Source organism: Erpetoichthys calabaricus, chromosome 1 (assembly GCF_900747795.2).
Source record: "Erpetoichthys calabaricus chromosome 1, fErpCal1.3, whole genome shotgun sequence".
Lineage (NCBI taxonomy): Eukaryota > Metazoa > Chordata > Cladistia > Polypteriformes > Polypteridae > Erpetoichthys > Erpetoichthys calabaricus.
The window spans coordinates 209,511,013-209,530,869 of NC_041394.2; the positions used below are offsets into that span (position 1 = coordinate 209,511,013).

Genomic DNA, 19,857 nt, shown 5'->3' on the forward strand with positions numbered 1-19,857 from the left:
ATGCCTCCCCCTTAGCCTCCCTTAAAAAAAGCATCTTACTTCAGGTATGTGACAGGATATTTTATGTCATGAAGCATGCCACACAATCACATTAGGGGTCTCAAACTCAGTTCATGAGCTGTATTGTGCATGCATGTTTTCATTCTTAACCTGAAACCAGTTACTGATATTCATGAAATATGTGGTTTGCTTGCTTTTTCCTCTCTCTCTATATATTTTCCTTTATTTTAACTTGTATGTTTGTTACATTACTGGACACTTTAATGCTTCAACTAAGCAGCTGCCAATTAAAAACAAGAAACAAATAAAACGCTGAGGACTGCAATCTTTACATCTTGTGTATCTGTGTGTTCATCTTAAAGTAGCTGCTTGATACACTAGGAAAAAAGGGCTACTTAACCACACCTGAGTGTCAATGAAACCATCTGTTGATTTTTGTTACAAAAATAAAATACACACTGATAGAATTCAATCCTGAGGCTGAATGACAGCAGAAACAACCCACTAAAGTAGAAGGCATATTCCATTAATGATAAGGGTTCATCACCAATTAAAAATGGGTGTGAAAGAAATTCTGCAGCTATTCAAGCACTATACTCAACAAGCTTATCCATTCCTGCTAACGCTATTAATGTTATAACCATTATTTAACTTTGTCCCATATCAGCTTTGACTGATTGTCATTTCTAGCTAAATGGCTTGTGACAATACTTTAATACAAACACACAGTACATATACAGTAACTGATGTTGCCCAGGGCAGGTTTTGCTCTCAATTAAATCAGAAGTGATGGGTGCTTCTTATGACTATTAGATATATACTGTATATTATATATACATAGAAAGAAAGAAAGAAAGAAAGAAAGAAAGAAAGAAAGAAAGAAAGAAAGAAAGAAAGAAAGAAAGAAAGAAAGAAAGAAAGAAAGAAAGGGACAAATAAAATATTAGTAATAACATGATAACACAAAGAACCAACCAATACATACTACACCATGTTAAATCAAATAAAATTAAAAATATATATATATAAACCTAGAAACAGAGCTTCTCACCACTTCCGGCAGATACTCTTAAAAAAGATGTGACAGATGTGTTGGTTTCTGACAGGCAATACAACTGAAACCACATGTTGCTACATTACAATGTTTAAAATCCCCCAGAGAAAGTGTGCTTCAGTAATGAAATGTCACTTTTTAGCAAGGTTAAGCGACAGAAACTTCTCATCAAATACATTGATTGAAAAGATTAAACTAAGTGTTGTGTTTATAAACTTAAATCATCCTGGCTTGTGAATAATGAATTGTAATCATGAATGTCATACACTGGAATATTTAACTGGGTATGCATATTGTGTGACTCCACTGTCAGCATGTTCTATGCTTTTAAATGGCAGTGACTTATTGGAACAGATATATGCCACTGAACAGGTAATTATGATGAACTACATAACTTTACATGAGATACATGAGAGAGGATAATATCATTTATCAACCTAGTAGTTTCAATCAGTCATTCATCTGTAAACCTTACAGAATGGCAGCAGGAAATAATTAACTGGGTGTATCTAAAGTGTATATATATATATATATATATATATATATATATATATATATATATATATATATATATATATATATATATATATATATATATATAAAACAGTTTAATTCTGTCTAACAAGAAGCCAGTCTGGAAACATTTGCAAAATGTAAAATTTTATTTTCAAAACTGAAGCAACAGATTACACAGGTAACTTTTGGCAAATCCAACCTTAAATATAATCCACATCCGAATCTTCAAAAGACTGAAAGACTCACCACGTACTGCATCTACCTGTAAAGTACCCAAATTATACTGAATAAATAGTAACATTTCACAAGGTAAAATGTAAGTAATGTAAAACAATCAGTAGAGCAAATGTGCGGAAAGTATAAACAAGACAGTGTGCCTTTTTTCGTTATACAATAAATATTTTACAAATTGTGCAAGATTTCATACTAAGGCTCTGGTCTCAATGTGACAACTGTCCAAAATATATAAACACACATAAGCTCCCTGTGTTTTGTATAGATTTTTTGCTATTAATTATTATTAGTAGTATTATCATTATCAGCACTACTTTTTATCATCATCACCATCATCATTATCCTTATTAGAATCATTTGAGCCAAGTCGGGCGGGGCTTGGTTGGGCAATAAACTACAAAATTAGGTCACTGTTTGTTGTGAACTGCCTCTCTGATTGGGAGGAGCATATGGAGAAGCTGTAAAATCATCATGCAAACCAAATCTGCATTTCATTTCTCCTTTTCTTTCAGGATTAAAGCTGGATAGCAGACACCGGAAAACCATTAAGGCAATGCACCTTGACTTGCATCTGTAGAACTGTAAATATATTACAATAGACATATGCTGGATTTTTTGATACTTGAGGTTGCAAAACAAATAATTACTTATGTGTTTGACTGCATATATAAAGGGATTTACAGTTAAGAAAAATAAAGTCTGGCTTTCCAAAAAAAAATTGCTACCCCCCACTTCATTATTTAACAAAGATCTGAAAGAAATTTTTCAAAACGTCCAGACAATAGGAATATTAATAGTAACCTACAATAGATAGATCTATGAAAATTGCGAATTTAAAGCACACAATTTCACCCCGAAAGAAAAAAAAATTACAATTAATTTAAAATCTGCTCATTCTGGTGTTGGTGCAGTACAAAGAAATCCGTCCCCACCGTACACAAAACCTTGATTTACTTACAGCAAAGGAAAGCCCTGTTGTTGGAAAAAAAAAAGCATTGCTTTGTTTGAGTAAACCAAGATGTTCTCTCCGAGCAAGTAAATTAATCGGGTAAAAGTCTGGATTCTTCCTTAAATTTTAGTGCAACTTTTGAAAGGTGAAAAACTAACAATAGTCAACGATTTCTTGGAGAAAAAAAGCCGCGTCGTGTGTCTTATTCAAAACTTTTTTTCAAGTATCCAGCGACATGATATCCAAAGTCGAATGCATTTATTAAGGAATTATTTTAAATCCCAGTGCCCCACAAAGCTTCCAAAGCAGTGGTTTATTAGAACATAAACACGGACACCACTTCTTCTAAACCAGGATGCGGTTTGTAACCAATGCGAATTCTTTGTGTGCATCCTCCTTTTTATCATTCATGACAGCTCAGATTTCTCTGCCGGCTACGGGGAGTAAGGGAGGAGGGGAGCGGTGGTAGGATAAGGTGTGAGCGTGTGTGTGTCATACATAGGATAAAAAGCAGAGATCAATCAAGCAAACCCTCATATAACACAGTAGGGTTCTCTGGGTAACCTGGATTTTCTGCAGTAAAGGAGGGTTGTGCTGAAACAGCGCCTCAGCTCCCTGTTGGAAAAGATGCAGATAAAGGGATTGACACCAGCCTGGGCAAAACTCATCCAGACGGCGGCCGTCAGGTAACCCCCTGGCACTGCCGGCCCCCTAGCAAACACTCTCCAGTAGCAGGCAACAAGATAGGGGCCCCACAGGGTCAAAAAGAAGAACGTCATGATGTAGAACATCCTGCTTATTCGCTTTTCAGTTTTAAACTCATCCAGGACGAGCAGTCTTCTTCTGCCCGTGGTGTTGGTGTTTTGCCTTATTCCCAGAAGAGTAGGCGGTGTAGGGCCTCTGCCGAAGCCAGCTAACCAGTTGGCCGCCGCCTGGCCGCTAGCCCCAGGACCGTGAAAGGTCCAGTTCTGGCTGACAGCTGGCACGAACTGAACGGGTTTCATCTTCCTCCGGTCGTGCACAAAAAAGATGAGCTTGAGGTAGACCAGCTGGGTGGCTAGTAGGATGAGGGCCAAGAGCAGCATAAATCCCAGCGAATCGTTAGCCCTGAAGGAGCGGTGCTGAAAGGTACATTGATCTTCCTCCCGGATAAATGAGTAGGTCCCCACATCCAGTACAGGCGGGAAAGCCATAGCGACCGAGAGCGTCCAAACCATACAGATCACAGCCAGGCAGGTCCAGAAGGTTAATCTTTTCGTGTAAAAGCGGTGATGGGCTATGGCGAGGTATCGGGTGACACTAATGCAAAATAGCATAAACGCCGTGTGAAAGCATGACAACACTCCTAGGAAGGCAATCACTTTACAGGTGAGCGTCCCATACGTCCACGAGGAGCCGTTTTTGACAGAGGTGAACACGAACGGAAAACAGATGGCAGATCGCAGTATGTCCGAGACGCACAGGTCAAAGAGAAAGTAGTAGGGGGCTCTGTGCAGGGTTTTGTCTTTAACCAGCAGGATGGAGATCAAGAGGTTACCAACCACGCCGACGCCAATGATGAAGCCCAGGGAGGTCAGTTTGAGGAATGTCGTGAGAGGGGAGAGATTCTGCAAGATGTTGTGGTCACCTGCATGGCTATAGTTCGCCATAGAGAGAGGGGATGCGACGAAGTAAGCCTCAGTCAAGTATCATGATCCAGACGGACGAGCAGGCGGAAGATAAATCCATAGATGCGCTCTCTAGCAGAATCCAGGATGAGGAAGTGTCTTTCTTCTAAGGCATCCTTTGTTCTTTTGTTTCATCACACCCAAACCCCTGAAAAATATCATCCACCAATCAGGGTTTTAGTCCACATATCACACGCGTGTTAGATCTATCTGTCTATCTACCGATCTATCCATATATCTATCTATCAAATAAGAGATCAGTATAAACCGAGAAAGAAATCGGCTGTACCTGTTCTTTCTTTGTTGATACCATTATTCTATATGTACATACCCTAGTGAATTAAACATGACCGCGTGCATGGCAAATAAATCGGGCAGTGAGGACAGCTTTCCGAACAAACCCTTAAACAGATCCGGGGAAACAACCTCTTCGTAGCTCGAATAGGGCGAGGGCGAGGGGTAACGCGCTTGAAACATTTCCTACAAATGCAGCAGAAAGCTGTTGATCACACCCAGAGACCCCGCAGAAACCGTGTACTCGGCACAGCAGCAGCGTCTCGGCTCACCGTGCATGCCTTGGTAGAAATTAATGGAGGGCTCATCAGCATTAGGCAGTCGAGCTTTTGTCCGTTTTTAACAGTTCTCCAGAATGACTTCATGTGCGATAACATCATTTTAAGCAAAATGCCACTCATACAGAAGAAAAAGGCTTCGTGCACACTCAGCCTCGCACTGACAGTGCAGCAGCATCCCCTTACAAGAAAAAAAATCTATACAATAATAGTCGAATCGTGCTTCTTTCTGACGCATTAATATTGTTTTCTTGTTTTTGAGTGAGTATGTGCGTGCTTGTGGGTGAGTGCTCCGCCAGAAAGATGTAGCATACCTACAGGTATCGAAAATAAAATGAAGATGTATGAATTCTGTCTGAAAAAATTACAGGGGAATGCTAAAAAAGAGTGCCAGTGATATAAACCATGCAACCATTTTCTTATTATTTATAATATACACTTGAAAAGCACGGCCAGTATGGTTCTGTATACCACGTAAAATTTACATTCGAATATAACTGCACAAGATGTACATAAAAAAGAAATGCTGTGTACGGACACATGCACATACCCACCACGATACTAGAGTTAAATGCTAATTAATCTTTGTACTGGAAACTAAACGGATCGCTTGCACACGGAACGTCCATTAAAGATGTACATTTTACTAGTATTACACTGACTGCTTTTTAGACCTTTATAATAAAAAGCATCATGCACCCTGCTCTCCGTTTTGTAAGCGGTAAATTAAATAATACCTGTTGATTTTGCCCTGCTTTGTCTCCCCAGAGGTTAATTGTATTGCTGGAGCCAGTTTGCTGTAAAAAGCTTGGTTTTGTTGCCTGTTCCTTTTTTTCACAGAGAATATACAGTAAACGGCAGAAAGGGCGCATGCGCACTGTTCCTATTTGTGATCCAAGCCGCGTCCTGTCTCTTGTTGCAGCAGCGCGGTCTCTCTCGGTAACATCTGCTCAATGGGGGCAGCATCAATGGTCTTACTTTTCTTCATTAATTATACAACAAAACACGTGCCTCGTTCTCACGCATCTTGTGTTCTTTATGCCTCTTTTAAATGTAGTTTTATGGTATTGATCATCAAAAACAATGTCATTTTGTCTGAGTTGTCCTATTTATCACTTCCACTTTCACTGTACTTATTTGAAGAATAACCGATTTTCCTTAATGACATCGCACTTAATTAATAATGGTCAATTTATTTACAGACTTTAAGACTTACTGACATATTCAAAAGCGCTATCTGTTTTTAAATTAAAATAGCTCTGCAATATGTGACTTTGTTAGGCAAATACAATTGGAAGTGGCAATTGCTTAATGAAATTCACAATTTACAATACCAAAATAGCAGCACACGTCTGCGGTACATAAACAGGTTTCTGAAGAGATAAACACCTGTTTGCTTACACCAAAAACCAGCTGTTATACAGGTACACCAGTACACACAAGAAAAAACGCTTTGTTCTATATTATTAGAGCTTTAACAAATTTCATGGAAACACAAGATGCTATGGAAAACACTCCTTACCGTTTTTAGTTAACATTTAGACAAACAGAATGATAAAACATAACTGAATCATGTGACAGGATTCCTCTGGCTTGGAACAAATTCTAGGAGACATTTTAGTAAAGGGTGAACACTACTAGCATGTTAAGACATCCTGAAACCCACTTATCCTACTCAGGGTTGCAGGGTGCAATAGTGTAGGCCAGTGGAAGTGGCTACAATGCAGGACCTAATTCCAAACTGGACATAAACTCGTCACACATATTCATATTCCTGGGCCTAATTTAAAGTCATCAAATATTCTAATCTGTTTATCTTGGGGATGCAGACTTAAGCCATGCAACCTGCTTACAAACCAACACAAGGTAGAGGGAAAAATGCACAACAGACAACAAGAAGGACCCAGCAAGAATGACACTCCAGTCTCCTGCCTGTGACACAGAACAAGATGCACACATTTTTTTTGGAATGAATAGAGGTGCCAATCTACACAGTTAAGAAAATACAAAAAAGGTGGATTTAAAATATGTAGGATAAAAGTCCTTATATTAGAAGTATCAAATATCTTGGTATGGTAAAAAGAAAAACTATGTCCCAAGTTGTGTGCCCTTCTAAGTTTATATAGGCAGAAAAAAGTACAATTAAACTGTTCAGCTGTTTACAGTGTTACCTGTATTGCATTTATTGAGTTTAATATTCAAATAAACTGCAGGTTCAGGAAATGCACTCAGAAGTAAACCCCATCTTTCCTGCAAAAGCAACATTTACATTAGTAAGCATCCCCATGTCCCAACCAAAATGTGACACAAAACAAGGTCTTCACTTTAAATAACCATAACTTCAGTTCTATGCAAGAAAAAAAAAAAATCTGTACAAAATGTAAATGAAAGAACGTATTACATTTTTCCATTGATTTAGTTCAGAGTTCATTAATTTTCAACATGTCTACCACCATTAAAGAATGCAAACTGTGATGCAATTCTAAAGTTCTACTAGTATGTTTAGCAGTTGATTTTCAGCAATGCCCTGAAACACATTAGTTATCCTTGTGTGTGATTCATCTAAAGCAGTGGCTCTCAAATTCAGTCCTGGAAGTCCCTTGTGGCTGCAAGTTTTAGTACCACCCCATTTCTCATATTTGAACTCTTACCTTAACTAAGCATGGCATTATTTCGCAGTTTCTGGATTCATCCAGAAATTACAAACTGGTTATCCTTTATTTTTACTGAATGAAACATGACTTCATATTTGTTAGATGGGTAACAATTCTTTTGCCCCTTTTTTACTTTTTAAAGTTCATGTTTATTTAGACAGTTAACTAATAAGTGGGTAACACTGAAGTAGCTGCTTTCAGAGTCATTTGCACTGGTGTCGAATCTGCTCCGCATTCATGGTCAGTATCCAGATACAATTAAGAAAGCAAACTCCACAGATAAGAATGAATTAAAACACAAAAAATTTAAGACACCAAACTTTAATTTACTAGTAGTGTAAATCTGACACTGTTGCACTTTTCTAAAGGCAAAACAGTTCAACTGATTAAACAGTTAAGGGTAATGATCACTGACTGATTGAGAAGCTGGTTAAAATAAAAACTTGTAGCCACAGGAGGCCACCAGGACTGAAGTTGAAAACCACTAGTTTAAAGCTACTGGTTTTTATTCCAACTTGGTTCACAATAAGTGATAACTGAGAATGACTGATTTAATTTAATTAGATGGTCTTTTATTCTGCATTCAGAAAAGCACAATAGTATATTTACATTAAGAAATATTTCTATAAATGCTTAACTATTTTCATTTCATTTTTTCCTTATTCTGTGTAGTCTGCTGTGTCCTAATAATGACAATTAAAAGAAAGGAAAGATGACACCCAGGCAAACAGCACTAAATGATGAAAGGCTACAACTACTTCAGTGTCGGTCCTAATTATTCAATAATGAAAAGGCAGAATGAAAATCAGGATGAACATAAAAAAACCCCATATAGAACTGCTTAATTTTTATTAAAATGTATTAACACTTTTGTATTTTTTCCATTGACCCCAAAACACAGGAACAGGGAAATAAATGCTCACTTAATTAGGCTTGGGGTCCAATTAAAACAAATTTGTTGGAACAAAACACTGTAGTCTCAGACGCGTGTGGGAACCACTGGTTTAAAAAAAATGTGGTTTAGTTGGGTGGGGCATCTTTCTCATCATGCCATTTTTTTAATGTGCTTAATCCAGACCAAGGCTGGAACTTATCCCAGCTGGCAGAAGACAACGTTTTTGTAATGGGTTTTACATCTTCTTCAGACTGTAATGACCCATTTTACCTCAGCCAGCCACAAGATATAGTTTACCTTCTCTGTTGTTGAAACCATGAGTCAAATGTAATTCTGAAAACAAATTAATAAATTAAAACCAAACTATTATAAAGAGTTAAAACTACAATGAAATAAATGAATCATGGTTCATATTGATCTTTACTGATGTATTCATGATAAAATCAAACTGAAGTTATGATCATTTAAAACTTCACAAGGACTTTATAATGACCCTATATTTGCAAAAGTCAAAACGCCAACAATTTTTCATAGCAAAGTAATACATTTTATTATTTAAACTGGGGTGCACTCATTTATAAATCAGTACAGAAAGAATGTTGTTACTCTACTACCAATTTAAAAGGCACAAAAAGCAGATAAAGGGAAAATTCATTGTGAAGGGTATTGAGTAAAAGAGCTATACTTTTTAAAACAATCATTTATCAGATAATAGGACACTGTATTAATTTAACAAATTCAGCAATACCATTTTATAAAGCAAGTGTAAATTGTAACAAGGAAGACCAGCCTTTAACTTTTGTACTGTATAATCTGAATGCATTTAAAAAATAAATATTCTCCAATGTACCGTGTAAAGAGGGCAAGTGCCATTTTGTGCTGCTGCAAACAGAAACTTCCTATACAGACAATTTAATCTGACACAACGAAAAAAGGATATTTTCAGGATGACTCTATAATTTAAAAAGTAATCTGTTTTATAATTCACCTCATTATTTGCAACATTTACTACTAGTCCCTCGGACCATGATTTGACAGTTTTCCGATTTAGTAGCTGTTGTCACAGTAACTCTGTAACCTACAGATCAAATCAAGCAGACCCTAAACGTACAGGGAAACATTTCAGATACCACAACATCTCTTCTCATTTGAGTGACGAAAAAAAGAGAGCACATAGTACACATGATAGAGACCATTTTAAAGGCCAATAGAGCAAATCATGATGACACCCGTCACTTAATGTCTAGCATAATGCAAACAGAGAAATAAGCAAAACGTTCACGTAGAAATTAACCAAACCAGCGGAGAAAGCATGACGAAGTAACACTTGAATTCAAAAACTGATGAAGTCATTTGACTTTGAAGCAGGTTGCTTTGAAACTCCACTCTTAATGTCTCTCCGTTTATGGCAGCTCTTCACGTTCCGGCTGTCGCCTTCTTCAATCGCGGTACACATAAAAGCTCAGAAAACGGGGCTGTATGAAAAACACCTGGCCCCGATGCACACATGAACAGCGGGGATTCAACAAATGTGGGAAATCCATCCCCGTCTGCTTTTAAGGTCTCGGTCGTAGTAAAACAGTGCAATTTGAGTCGGGTGCTTTGTTTATTTGTTTTCCTTCCTTGTCCATAAGCAAATCCTTTCAACACATTTCTGTGCGAGTCTCTTTTTCGAGGAGATGTCCTCCTCACTTCCGGGTATGAACAGGCCTTCTTGCTATGAGGCGCGCGCATCCCGCCGATTCTCACAACTGTCCGCTTCTTTTGCGGGCGTACCAGCCCAAGCAGGCGCAGAAGCCAACGACAGATATCGTGACACCCAAAAGTAAAGCGACCGCATCACCCCCATCGAACGCTGCCACGGCAGGGAATAGAGAGTGCAAAAACAAACTGAAAAGCAGCAACCAGCTACTGCGCTCCGAGCAAGAAGCCATGTTGCCCAGGAATTGGTCAGATGATTTGGATGACGTATAAATCACGAGGTAGTGACACGTTTCCGACCCGAACTACTCGTTTGGATGTGGTGACGTAAGGCTTCCTAGAAAGTACAAGATGCTTCTCAAACTACACGATGACAGTGGCTTGGCCAGGTGCTCCCCCGTGGACGTTTCTAGAGCCTGAAATTGATTTTCATTTAATGAAAAATGTTTCAAACTAGAAAGGGAACTGGAATTATAGACAAAAAAACCTGAAATATTATTCATATCCACAAATATATTGAAGCTGGCACCAAGTGCCAGAACGGATCCTCTGCTGTTTACAGGGCACTTTTAAGTGGTTTGCTATCTTCAAAAGGCCTGCTTACACTAGATGGAATTCTGTTTGCAAAATTCAATGCTGGGCGTTTTTATAGGCTTCCCTGCCCACTGGCACTGCTGCTCATTTGTATGGTGGAACGCCAGCTGATATTAGGGGTGACTTATCCCTGGCTGATGTAACTTGTCAGTGTCGTTACACAGCTGTCCTTTCAAAGTCGTTGCCCTCAATGTCCACTTTTAACTTTTTGAAACTGTGGAATAGTCTTCATTTCTGCAGCGACTGTGCAGCCGGTGAGAAAACCACATCAGCAGGTGTCTTGAGTGTTTTGGCGTTAGGTGGTGCAGCAGTGTTGCATTGTCAGAAGTAACCTCATGGTTATTGAGTGCTGCACTGTCATGTAATGCAGCTGAGGTGCTAAACAATGCACTTCTGTGCGATGACTATCAATTATAAATGACAACAACAACAACAACATTTATTTCTATAGCACATTTTCATACAAATAATGTAGCTCAAAGTGCTTTACATGATGAAGAAAAGAGAGAAAAAAAAGACAAAGTAAGAATTAAAATAAGACAACACTAATTAACATAGAATAAGAGTAAGGTCCGATGGCCAGGGAGGACAGAAAAAACAAAAAAACTCCAGACGGCTGGAGAAAAAAAATAAAATCTGCAGGGGTTCCAGACCATGAGACCGCCTAGCCAGTGGCGTAGCTCGAGTTCACGCCACTTGGGGCGGGGCGGGGTTTCAATTTACCACCCTCCAACGTATCTGAACATGTTAACTTATTTAAATAGAAAATTAAAATGACGTATTGAGAAAAATTAAGATACATTTTGCATAGATTTATTTATATATAGAGAAACAGCAATATTTTTTTCACATATAATTATTTATAAGCATCAACTAGACAAGAATATAGTACAGACGCACTCATAACCTGTGTTCTGATTATTAGTTTAATATAATTACGCTGCGAAAACCAGAACCGGTGTGGTGTACAAGTGATAGGTGGGGATGAGCAAGAATGCATTCGGATTGATAACGAAACAAAATTATACATTGTGAATTAGTTGTTTATCTTCCTATAAATTATTATCTGTGTAATGTTTCTGTTTGTTTTTGTTATTGCCTCATAAATTTCAACTGCCATGTCTGATGTCGTCACAGAAGGACTGTCTGAAAATGATTTTTGAAGCATTTGTGGATGAAAATCAGAGAATTTGACTTTTTTTCATTCATGAGTGATATTTTTCCGAACCCTGCTGCTTACATGTGAAGTGTTCTGAGCCTTTTGGCCAATAATGCCGTCCCCAAAAATGTGCCGCCCAAGGCGGACCGCCCCCTCTGCCCGCCCCTAGCTACGCCACTGCGCCCAGCCCCCTCTGGGCATTCTACCTAACATAAATGAACAGTCCTCTTTGTATTTAGGGTTCTCATGGAAGGACTTGATGATGATGGTCATGTAGCTTCTGGCTTTTACTCCATCAATGTAGGAACATCATGGTGCTTTGATTAGGTGGAGGTCGCCACCACAAAAAAACGGGAAAAGAAACAGAAGAGAGAGTCGGGGTTAGTACGGATTCTCCAGCCACCATGAATAGTTATGATAATTAATTGAATATACAGAGCATCAGGATTAAACTAAAATGAAGTTATGAGAAAGCCATGTTAAAGTAATGTGTTTTTTGCAGTTTTTTAAAGTGCTCCACTGTATTAGCCTGGCGAATTCCTATTGGCAGACTATTCCAGATTTTAGGTGCATAACAACAGAAGGCCGCCTCACCACTTCTTTTAAGTTTAGCTCTTGGAATTCTAAGCAGACACTCATTTGAGGATTTAAGGTTATGATTTGGAATATAAGGTGTCAGACATTCCGATATATAAGATGGAGCGAGATTATTTAAGGCTTTGTAAACAATAAGCAGTATTTTAAAGTCAATTCTGAATGACACAGGTAACCAGTGTAGTGACATCAAAACTGGAGAAATGTGCTCGGATTTTGTTTTCCTAGTTAGGATTCTAGCAGCTGCATTCTGCACTAGTTGCAAACGATTTATGTCTTTTTTGGGTAGTCCTGAGAGGAGTGCATTACAGTAATCTAGTCAACTGAAAACAAAAGCGTGAACTAATTTCTCAGCATCTTTCAATGATATAAAAGGTCTAACTTTTGCTATGTTTCTTAAGTGAAAAAATGCTGTCCTAGTGATCTGATTAATATGCGATTTAAAATTCAGGATACAGTCAACAGTTACTCCTAAATTCTTTACCTCCATCTTGACTTTTTATCCTAATGCATCAAGTTTGTTTCTAATAACCTCATCATATCCATTATTGCCAATCACTAAAATTTCTGTTTTCTCTTTATTTAGCTTGAGAAAATTACCATTCATCCATTTAGAAACACAAGTAAGACATTGTGTTAGTGAAACAGCAGAGTCGGGGTCGTCAGGCGCTATTGATAAATACAGCTGTGTGTCATCAGCATAACTGTGGTAATTTATATTATGCCCCGAGATAATCTGACCTAACGGAAGCATGTAGATCGAAAAGAGCAGCAGACCCAGGATAAAGCCTTGTGGAACACCATATAGAATATCATGTGTCTTTGAGTTGTAATTACCACAACTAACAAAGAATTTTCTACCTGCCAGGTAGAATGAGCAGGCAAACTTTCTTGTCTGGAGTAGCAGATGAGCTGATATCTTTGCTGTTTTCTTTACTGAAATGACATGGCAAACATCATTCCAGGTCCATATGTCAGCTTTGAGACTCCCCCTCTATTGTTGCTCTGTAATACCTGTGAGATCTACCTCTTACTTTGTCTGCACAGTTTTACTATCGATCCAGCTACACACAGCTCAACTGGGGGTAGTGGCAACCCAGTCTGCCACAGTTTTACATGGCTCAATAGCCAGAAGCTCAACTGACATCTGCCTGAGCTGCAGATGTAACAAGTCACTTAGCAGTCTTCCTTGCTTTACTGATGCTGCAAACAGCACTCCACATATCAGCCTTGAGTCTCTCCAGCAGCTCCTCAGACGAGCCAAATAGATCCAATGCACTCTCCACAGCTCTTGGGATTTGCTAAAATTGGACAGTAAGTCTTATCCTTATCCTGCTTCTGACAACAACGCAGTACCAAGTGCCAGAATGGACTCTCTGCTCTTTACATGCAGAGGCATAGCAACAGGACAGGTAAGTCAGGCAGTTTCCTGGGGCCCTGAACTGGGAGTCCATTTACATAGGTACTCATTGTAATGACAAATCTGTGGATATTTTTAAAATATTATGATTTGTAATTTGTATTTATTATTATTACCAAATGCATCTTACACATATTTTGCATTTTATTTACATTTTTTACTCATTTAAATTTTTAAAATATATTTTATTCTAATGTTCTAATTCCTATACAAACATATTCATTGTGTTGTTTTATTTATAATCTCTTTTTCACAAAATGGAAATAAAGGATTTGTGTTTATTTGTGTTTATAAAATTCCTTCTTGTGATTTTATTAATTTTACCATATCAGGACTTGGAGGTGGGTGAGTGAAGAGCCCAATGGAGCTTTTTGCCAGGCCCCCCAGAGTTCCAAGCATTGCCTCTGCTGACAAGGCTCAGACCTGGACGTACTGGTTTAAATTCAATGTTAGTATTTATTGAGAAACATGATAATGATATGTGTGAAGCATGTATGGTACCGGAAAACATAGAATATGTAATGATGATTTGTTCCAAATACAGAATAGAAAGAATAAAAATGTTTAAGAAAATAATGGGAAATACAAAAGGATTTGCAGAGAGACAGAGAGAGTCTAATAGTGAAAAATGGGTCAAATAAGGTATATAGTGCATTAATTACATTTACAGTCAAAGCAGATCTTGGTGGGAGAATCAGAATTGGCCATATCTATCTTGCAGTTCAGTAAAGTAGGTTATGGTAATGTTCCCTCAAAGTGGCTGTGAACTACCATAAATGCAATGGAGAAGAAGAAGAAATTACTCAACACTGTCATTCAATATGATGTATAATTGTACTCTTCGGAAAATGGGTCATTTCTTTTACCAAAGATGCAAATTGAGAAAAATTAATTTTAAATACATTATTTTTTATTAACCTTGTTCATTATTCATAGTCTGTCAATGATTTATATAATTAATAAAATCACATTTTTGCATTAGGATGATTGCCAGGTTAACTGGCACTGTCCAAAGAGGGTTCTGACTTGTGCCCAATGCTGTGTTTTCCATTTTCTGAAAAGTCTCTTGGTTTGTTCAGTCTGGCCACATTATTTTGTTGATTTTCTCTAAAATTCTTTCTTCAGAAATACTCCATCTTGTAACCATTCAACATTACCAATTTTCAGGATAACTTACTTGCCATTGGTCTCTTCCACTCTGGACTTTTGAATGCACAATACAATGTTTATTTTTCCTTGTACATTTTTTTTATTTTAGTATATTTTCAAAAAACAGAACATTACAGTGGCATGCTACACAATCAAACCAATAATAACAATAGTAACAGATACAACCATTTACTTTGAAATGAATGCAAAGAAAAAAAACAGCAAAAAAAGCAAAACAAACTAAAATTCAAACCTCCCAAAAGAAATAGGATAGTTGTGCAAAAGAGTAAAAAAAATGTATTTTTTTAAATATGATAAAGTGATTAATTTCATGAGAGAATCAATCACAGGCTCATGTTTATTCTAAAATAATATTAATTAATTCTTGCCATATTTTCAAAAATGTTTTGGACATATCCCTCTAAAAGAGAATTTCCTAATTTGAGATTATACAGAATGTCACTTACCCACTGTGTTATAGAAGGTGGAATGAGATTCCTCCAGTTGAGCAAGATATGTGTGCGTGGTAGTAGTGGGTTATAGGCTATTAAAATCAATGTATCCCTAAGCATTTTAATGCCGTCCAGGAGTACACCAAATATTGCCATTAGTAGATTAAAAGTGATTGTAACACAGAGCCTGCCTGAGAATCTGAGATGAACATATTATTTTTTCCAAAATTATGTTAATTTCATGCATTCCCAAAATATATGGTCTAGTGAAGGTGGAACTAGATGGCAATGCTCACAGGTTTTATCTTGCCCTGTGTATATTTTGGACACATTTAAATGAGAACACTTTTAGTTGAATTACAGAATCCTTGGTGCATATAGAAAAAATTAGATTGTATTCTATAAGTGGCTGAGTTCCACTCCTTTCCTGAGATGCCAATTGAAAGTTCCCTTTCCCACTGTTCCCTTGGATCTTTGAAGGTAAATACTTTGAAATATTTTTATGTATTATTGAAATGCTCTTAGAGTCTTCATCAAAAGTAATCGATATATATATATTGTGTCGGACGGCTGGGACACCTCCACGCTGACAGGACCGGAGGAGCCAGCCTATTCAAAGTGTTACCTCCCCCGGAGCACTTGATGGCAGCCCCCCTGGGTTGCAGCGGTGCCTAAGACTCCCGCAGGGTTTCATGGGAGTTGGAGAGTGGTGCAGCCCAGTTGGGATCCATGGGCGCCGCCAGTGGGTGCTGTAGCTGCTGCTGAGCCCTACAGAGCAGCTCTTGTGCCACACCTGGAAGTGCTGCCAGAAATAAGTCATCAAGCACCTGGAGCACTTCCGGGTGCGTTATAAAAGGAGCCAGCAGCCACTACTCCGTGAGTCAGGAGGAGGGAGACAAAGCTTGCCGAGGAGAAGTAAAGGAGAAAAAGGAAAAGAAAAGAAAAGTAAAGGATTAGGTTGTGATTGTGCTTGTGCTATTTGGACTGCGTTGTTGAGCTTGTGGGAGACGAGGAAGACGTTTCCCATATGGGAGAAGAAAATTAAATCAGGTGTGCTTTTGAAAGTGTGCCTCCTGCGTCTGTCTGTGTCAAATTTCGCTTTCACTATATATATATATATATATATATATATATATATATATACAGTGCATCACTTTTTCCACATTTTGTTATGTTACAGCCTTATTCCAAAATGGATTAAACTCATCTTTTTCCTCAGAATTCTACACACAACACCCCATAATGACAATGTGAAAAACGTTTACTTGAGGTTTTTGCAAATTTATTAAAAATAAAAAAATTGAGAAAGCACATGTACATAAGTATTCACAGCCTTTGCTGTGAAGCTCGAAATTGAACTCAGGTGCATCCTGTTTCCCCTGATCATCCTTGAGATATTTCTGCAGCTTAATTGGAGTCCACCTGTGGTAAATTCAGTTGATTGGACATGATTTGGGAAGGCACACACCTGTCTATATAAGGTCCCACAGTTGATTGTTCATGTCAGAGCACAAACCAAGCATGAAGTGAAAGGAATTGTCTGTAGACCTCTGAGACAGGATTGTCTCGAGGCACAAATCTGGGGAAGGTTACAGAAAAATTTCTGCTGCTTTGAAGGTCCCAATGAGCACAGTGGCCTCCATCATCCGTAAGTAGAAGAAGTTCGAAACCACCAGGACTCTTCCTAGAGCTGGCCGGCCATCTAAACTGAGTGATCGGGGGAGGTGACCAAGAACCCGATGGTCACTCTGTCAGAGCTCCAGAGGTCCTCTGTGGAGAAAGGAGAACCTTCCAGAAGGACAACCATCTCTGCAGCAATCCACCAATCAGGCCTGTATGGTAGAGTGGCCAGCATTAAATAAAATATACTGTAATTATGTTTTCATCCCAATATGATTAAAAAACTGACAGGTTCAGGCCACTAGTCCATTTTAAGTTTAATTAACAAAAGAGGTAACAAAGCCCAGCAGAAGTAAATCCTTTTGAATTCTGTACAACTTTCATGCAGGTGCACACACATACAGGGAACAGCATCTACAGAACTCAACAAACTTACTCTTATACTCAGCAAACTCATATTTCTGACAGAGACAAGCTCACACTGCAAGACACACTACAAGCTATCACATTAAAAAAAAACAACTTTGATACTGTTTTCACACAAGAAATTCATCATATTTGGAATCAAATCCAATTGATAGGAATTTGAATTACAAAATGCAACATGGTTCTCAAAAATGTAAATGAAAAATATAAAGAGAACATTTTTAATTTAAAAAACCAAATGCACATACATACTCACTCTACATAAAATGAATAATACTGAATTATATATAGTACAATATAGTATATAGTATAATATATACTACAGGTTTGCATAGTAGCCAGTGAGGCAGATCCTTAATAAATACAGAGTTCAAACCCATAGCCTAGACACTAAATCTGGTCACCATAGAAAATGTGCACAGGCTCTCTTTATAGGACAGTGGAAAGGTAGATATAGGGTAGGACATTCTCCACAATAAATCAAGAACACTGTCTCTACAAATGTATAAATTCATCATTTCAAATGTTTACTTAAACTAAAACACTAAAACCTAATATCATTAAATACTCATGCCTAACAACTCCGCCAAGGACGTTCCTAAGCCCGGCTGCAAAAGAAAGAAGGTGTTCGCCCTGCCGAGGTGGCCAGAACCGGGAAACCAGGGAAACTAGGCACGAAACCAATGGATAATCAAAACTCAAGTATTGCGATTCATGCTACCGCATCCGGGGCAGCCGATGCGCCAGTGTCGAGGAGCCAGGGTACTGGTGTGAAGTTGGCTACTGGCCGAAGACCCAAACTCTGCACGCCGAAAATAGAACTTCGCATCGGTGCATGGAACGTCTGAACTGGCCACCACGTCGGACAAAAAGAAATCATCGCGAAGGAATTGACAACCTGCAAAATTACCATCGCAGTGATATCGGAATTACGAATCACAGGATCAGGGATGATGGTTGTCCAACCACCGGCCACCGACGATCAAATGACACTTTTCTACTCAGGTGGAGACAAAAGAGAGGCAGGTGTCGGATTTATGGTTACCAGTCACGCGGCCAGGAGTGTGATCGCATTCCAACCAATATCTGACCGCCTAGCAGTCCTCACCATTAAAGGCACTATCAAAACCCACATTATCTCCGTCTACGCTCCAACAGAGACCTGTCAGGATCCAGTCAAAGATGATTTCTACAATCAACTACAACAAACGCTGGATTCCCTCCCACAGACTGATGTGATCCTCCTGGCTGGTGATTTTAATGCGCACATCGGCACAGATCGAACGGGATGGGAAAACTCGATGGGTCAATTTGGACATGGACATATTAATGACAATGGATTGCGTCTTCTATCCATCGCCAGTGCCAACGACCTCCTTGTGGGAAACAGCCACTTCCAGCATCCTCTGAAACACCAACTCACATGGCGAAACCCAGCTGGCAAGGATTCTGCAGTTTTGGACTACATTTTGGTCAACTCCCGGTTTCGATCGTCGCTCAAGGACGTCCGGGCGATGCGTGGTCCAGACTGTGGATCGGACCATTACCTTGTACGGGCCAAGCTCAAACTTCGACTGCAACGGGCCAAATGCAAATCACGTCCTCCAATCAAGCTGGAGTAGAAAAGTCTCCTAGACCCTGTCCGAAAGGCCAAATTCCAACTCCAGCTATTCAATCGCTTTGCAGCATTGGCACAATCAGAGGATGTCAACGTCGAAGAAAGACAAATTTCGAACACCATTATGGACTGCGCCAAGGAAATGTGTCCACAAACTCGCCATCGAACACAGCCATGGATATCTGATGAATGCTTGGATATGGTAAACGAACGAAAGCTAGTCAAACTGTCCAATTTTGAACGATATCGGCAGCTCAACAGAGGAATCCGTCACCAGATGAAAAAAGAGCGAGAGGCCTACTGGAACCAAGTGGCGGCCGACCTGGAACATCAGCCTCCAAACACGAGTACCACACGCTCTACCGAACTCTTCGACGACTGAGTGGAAAGGCCAAGTCAACAAATGACAACATCCAAAATGCCGATGGAACCTTCGTTCGATCACCAACAGAGCGCCTTCAACGATGGAAACAATTCTTTGAGGAGCTCCACAATCACACCCCACCACAAGGCGCACCTTTGGAACCACCAAGCATCGACCCGCCAGAGGTCCAAATGTCTGATGCTGAGCCAACTATGGAAG

The 19,857-nt window shown here is 38.9% G+C and overlaps 2 protein-coding genes across 4 annotated transcripts in view; both read right to left on the minus strand.

The window, feature by feature from the left end:
- gpr85 (G protein-coupled receptor 85) overlaps positions 1–5,922 on the minus strand; it is a 246,354-nt gene extending 240,432 nt beyond the window's left edge. For 2 of the 3 annotated variants that reach the window (XR_007935234.1, XR_007935235.1), the window contains exons 1-2: positions 5,730–5,922; positions 2,967–4,568 (exon numbers count right to left, since the gene is read on the minus strand). Coding sequence is in view for 1 of the 3 variants with exons in the window: in XM_028811215.2 (XP_028667048.1) it covers positions 3,287–4,402 (1,116 nt within the window). In the remaining 2 variants the exon portion in view is untranslated. Of the gene's footprint in view, positions 1–1,697; positions 4,569–5,729 lie in introns of those variants that run through there. The other variant, XM_028811215.2, reaches the window with a different exon arrangement.
- A 3,143-nt stretch (positions 5,923–9,065) lies between these two features.
- On the minus strand, positions 9,066–10,511 carry LOC114659026 (small integral membrane protein 30-like). Its single transcript, XM_028811228.2, has one exon. The coding sequence runs from the start codon at positions 10,473–10,475 to the stop codon at positions 10,287–10,289; it is 189 nt and encodes a 62-aa protein (XP_028667061.1). The 5' UTR covers positions 10,476–10,511; the 3' UTR covers positions 9,066–10,286.
- Positions 10,512–19,857: the final 9,346 nt, after the last annotated feature.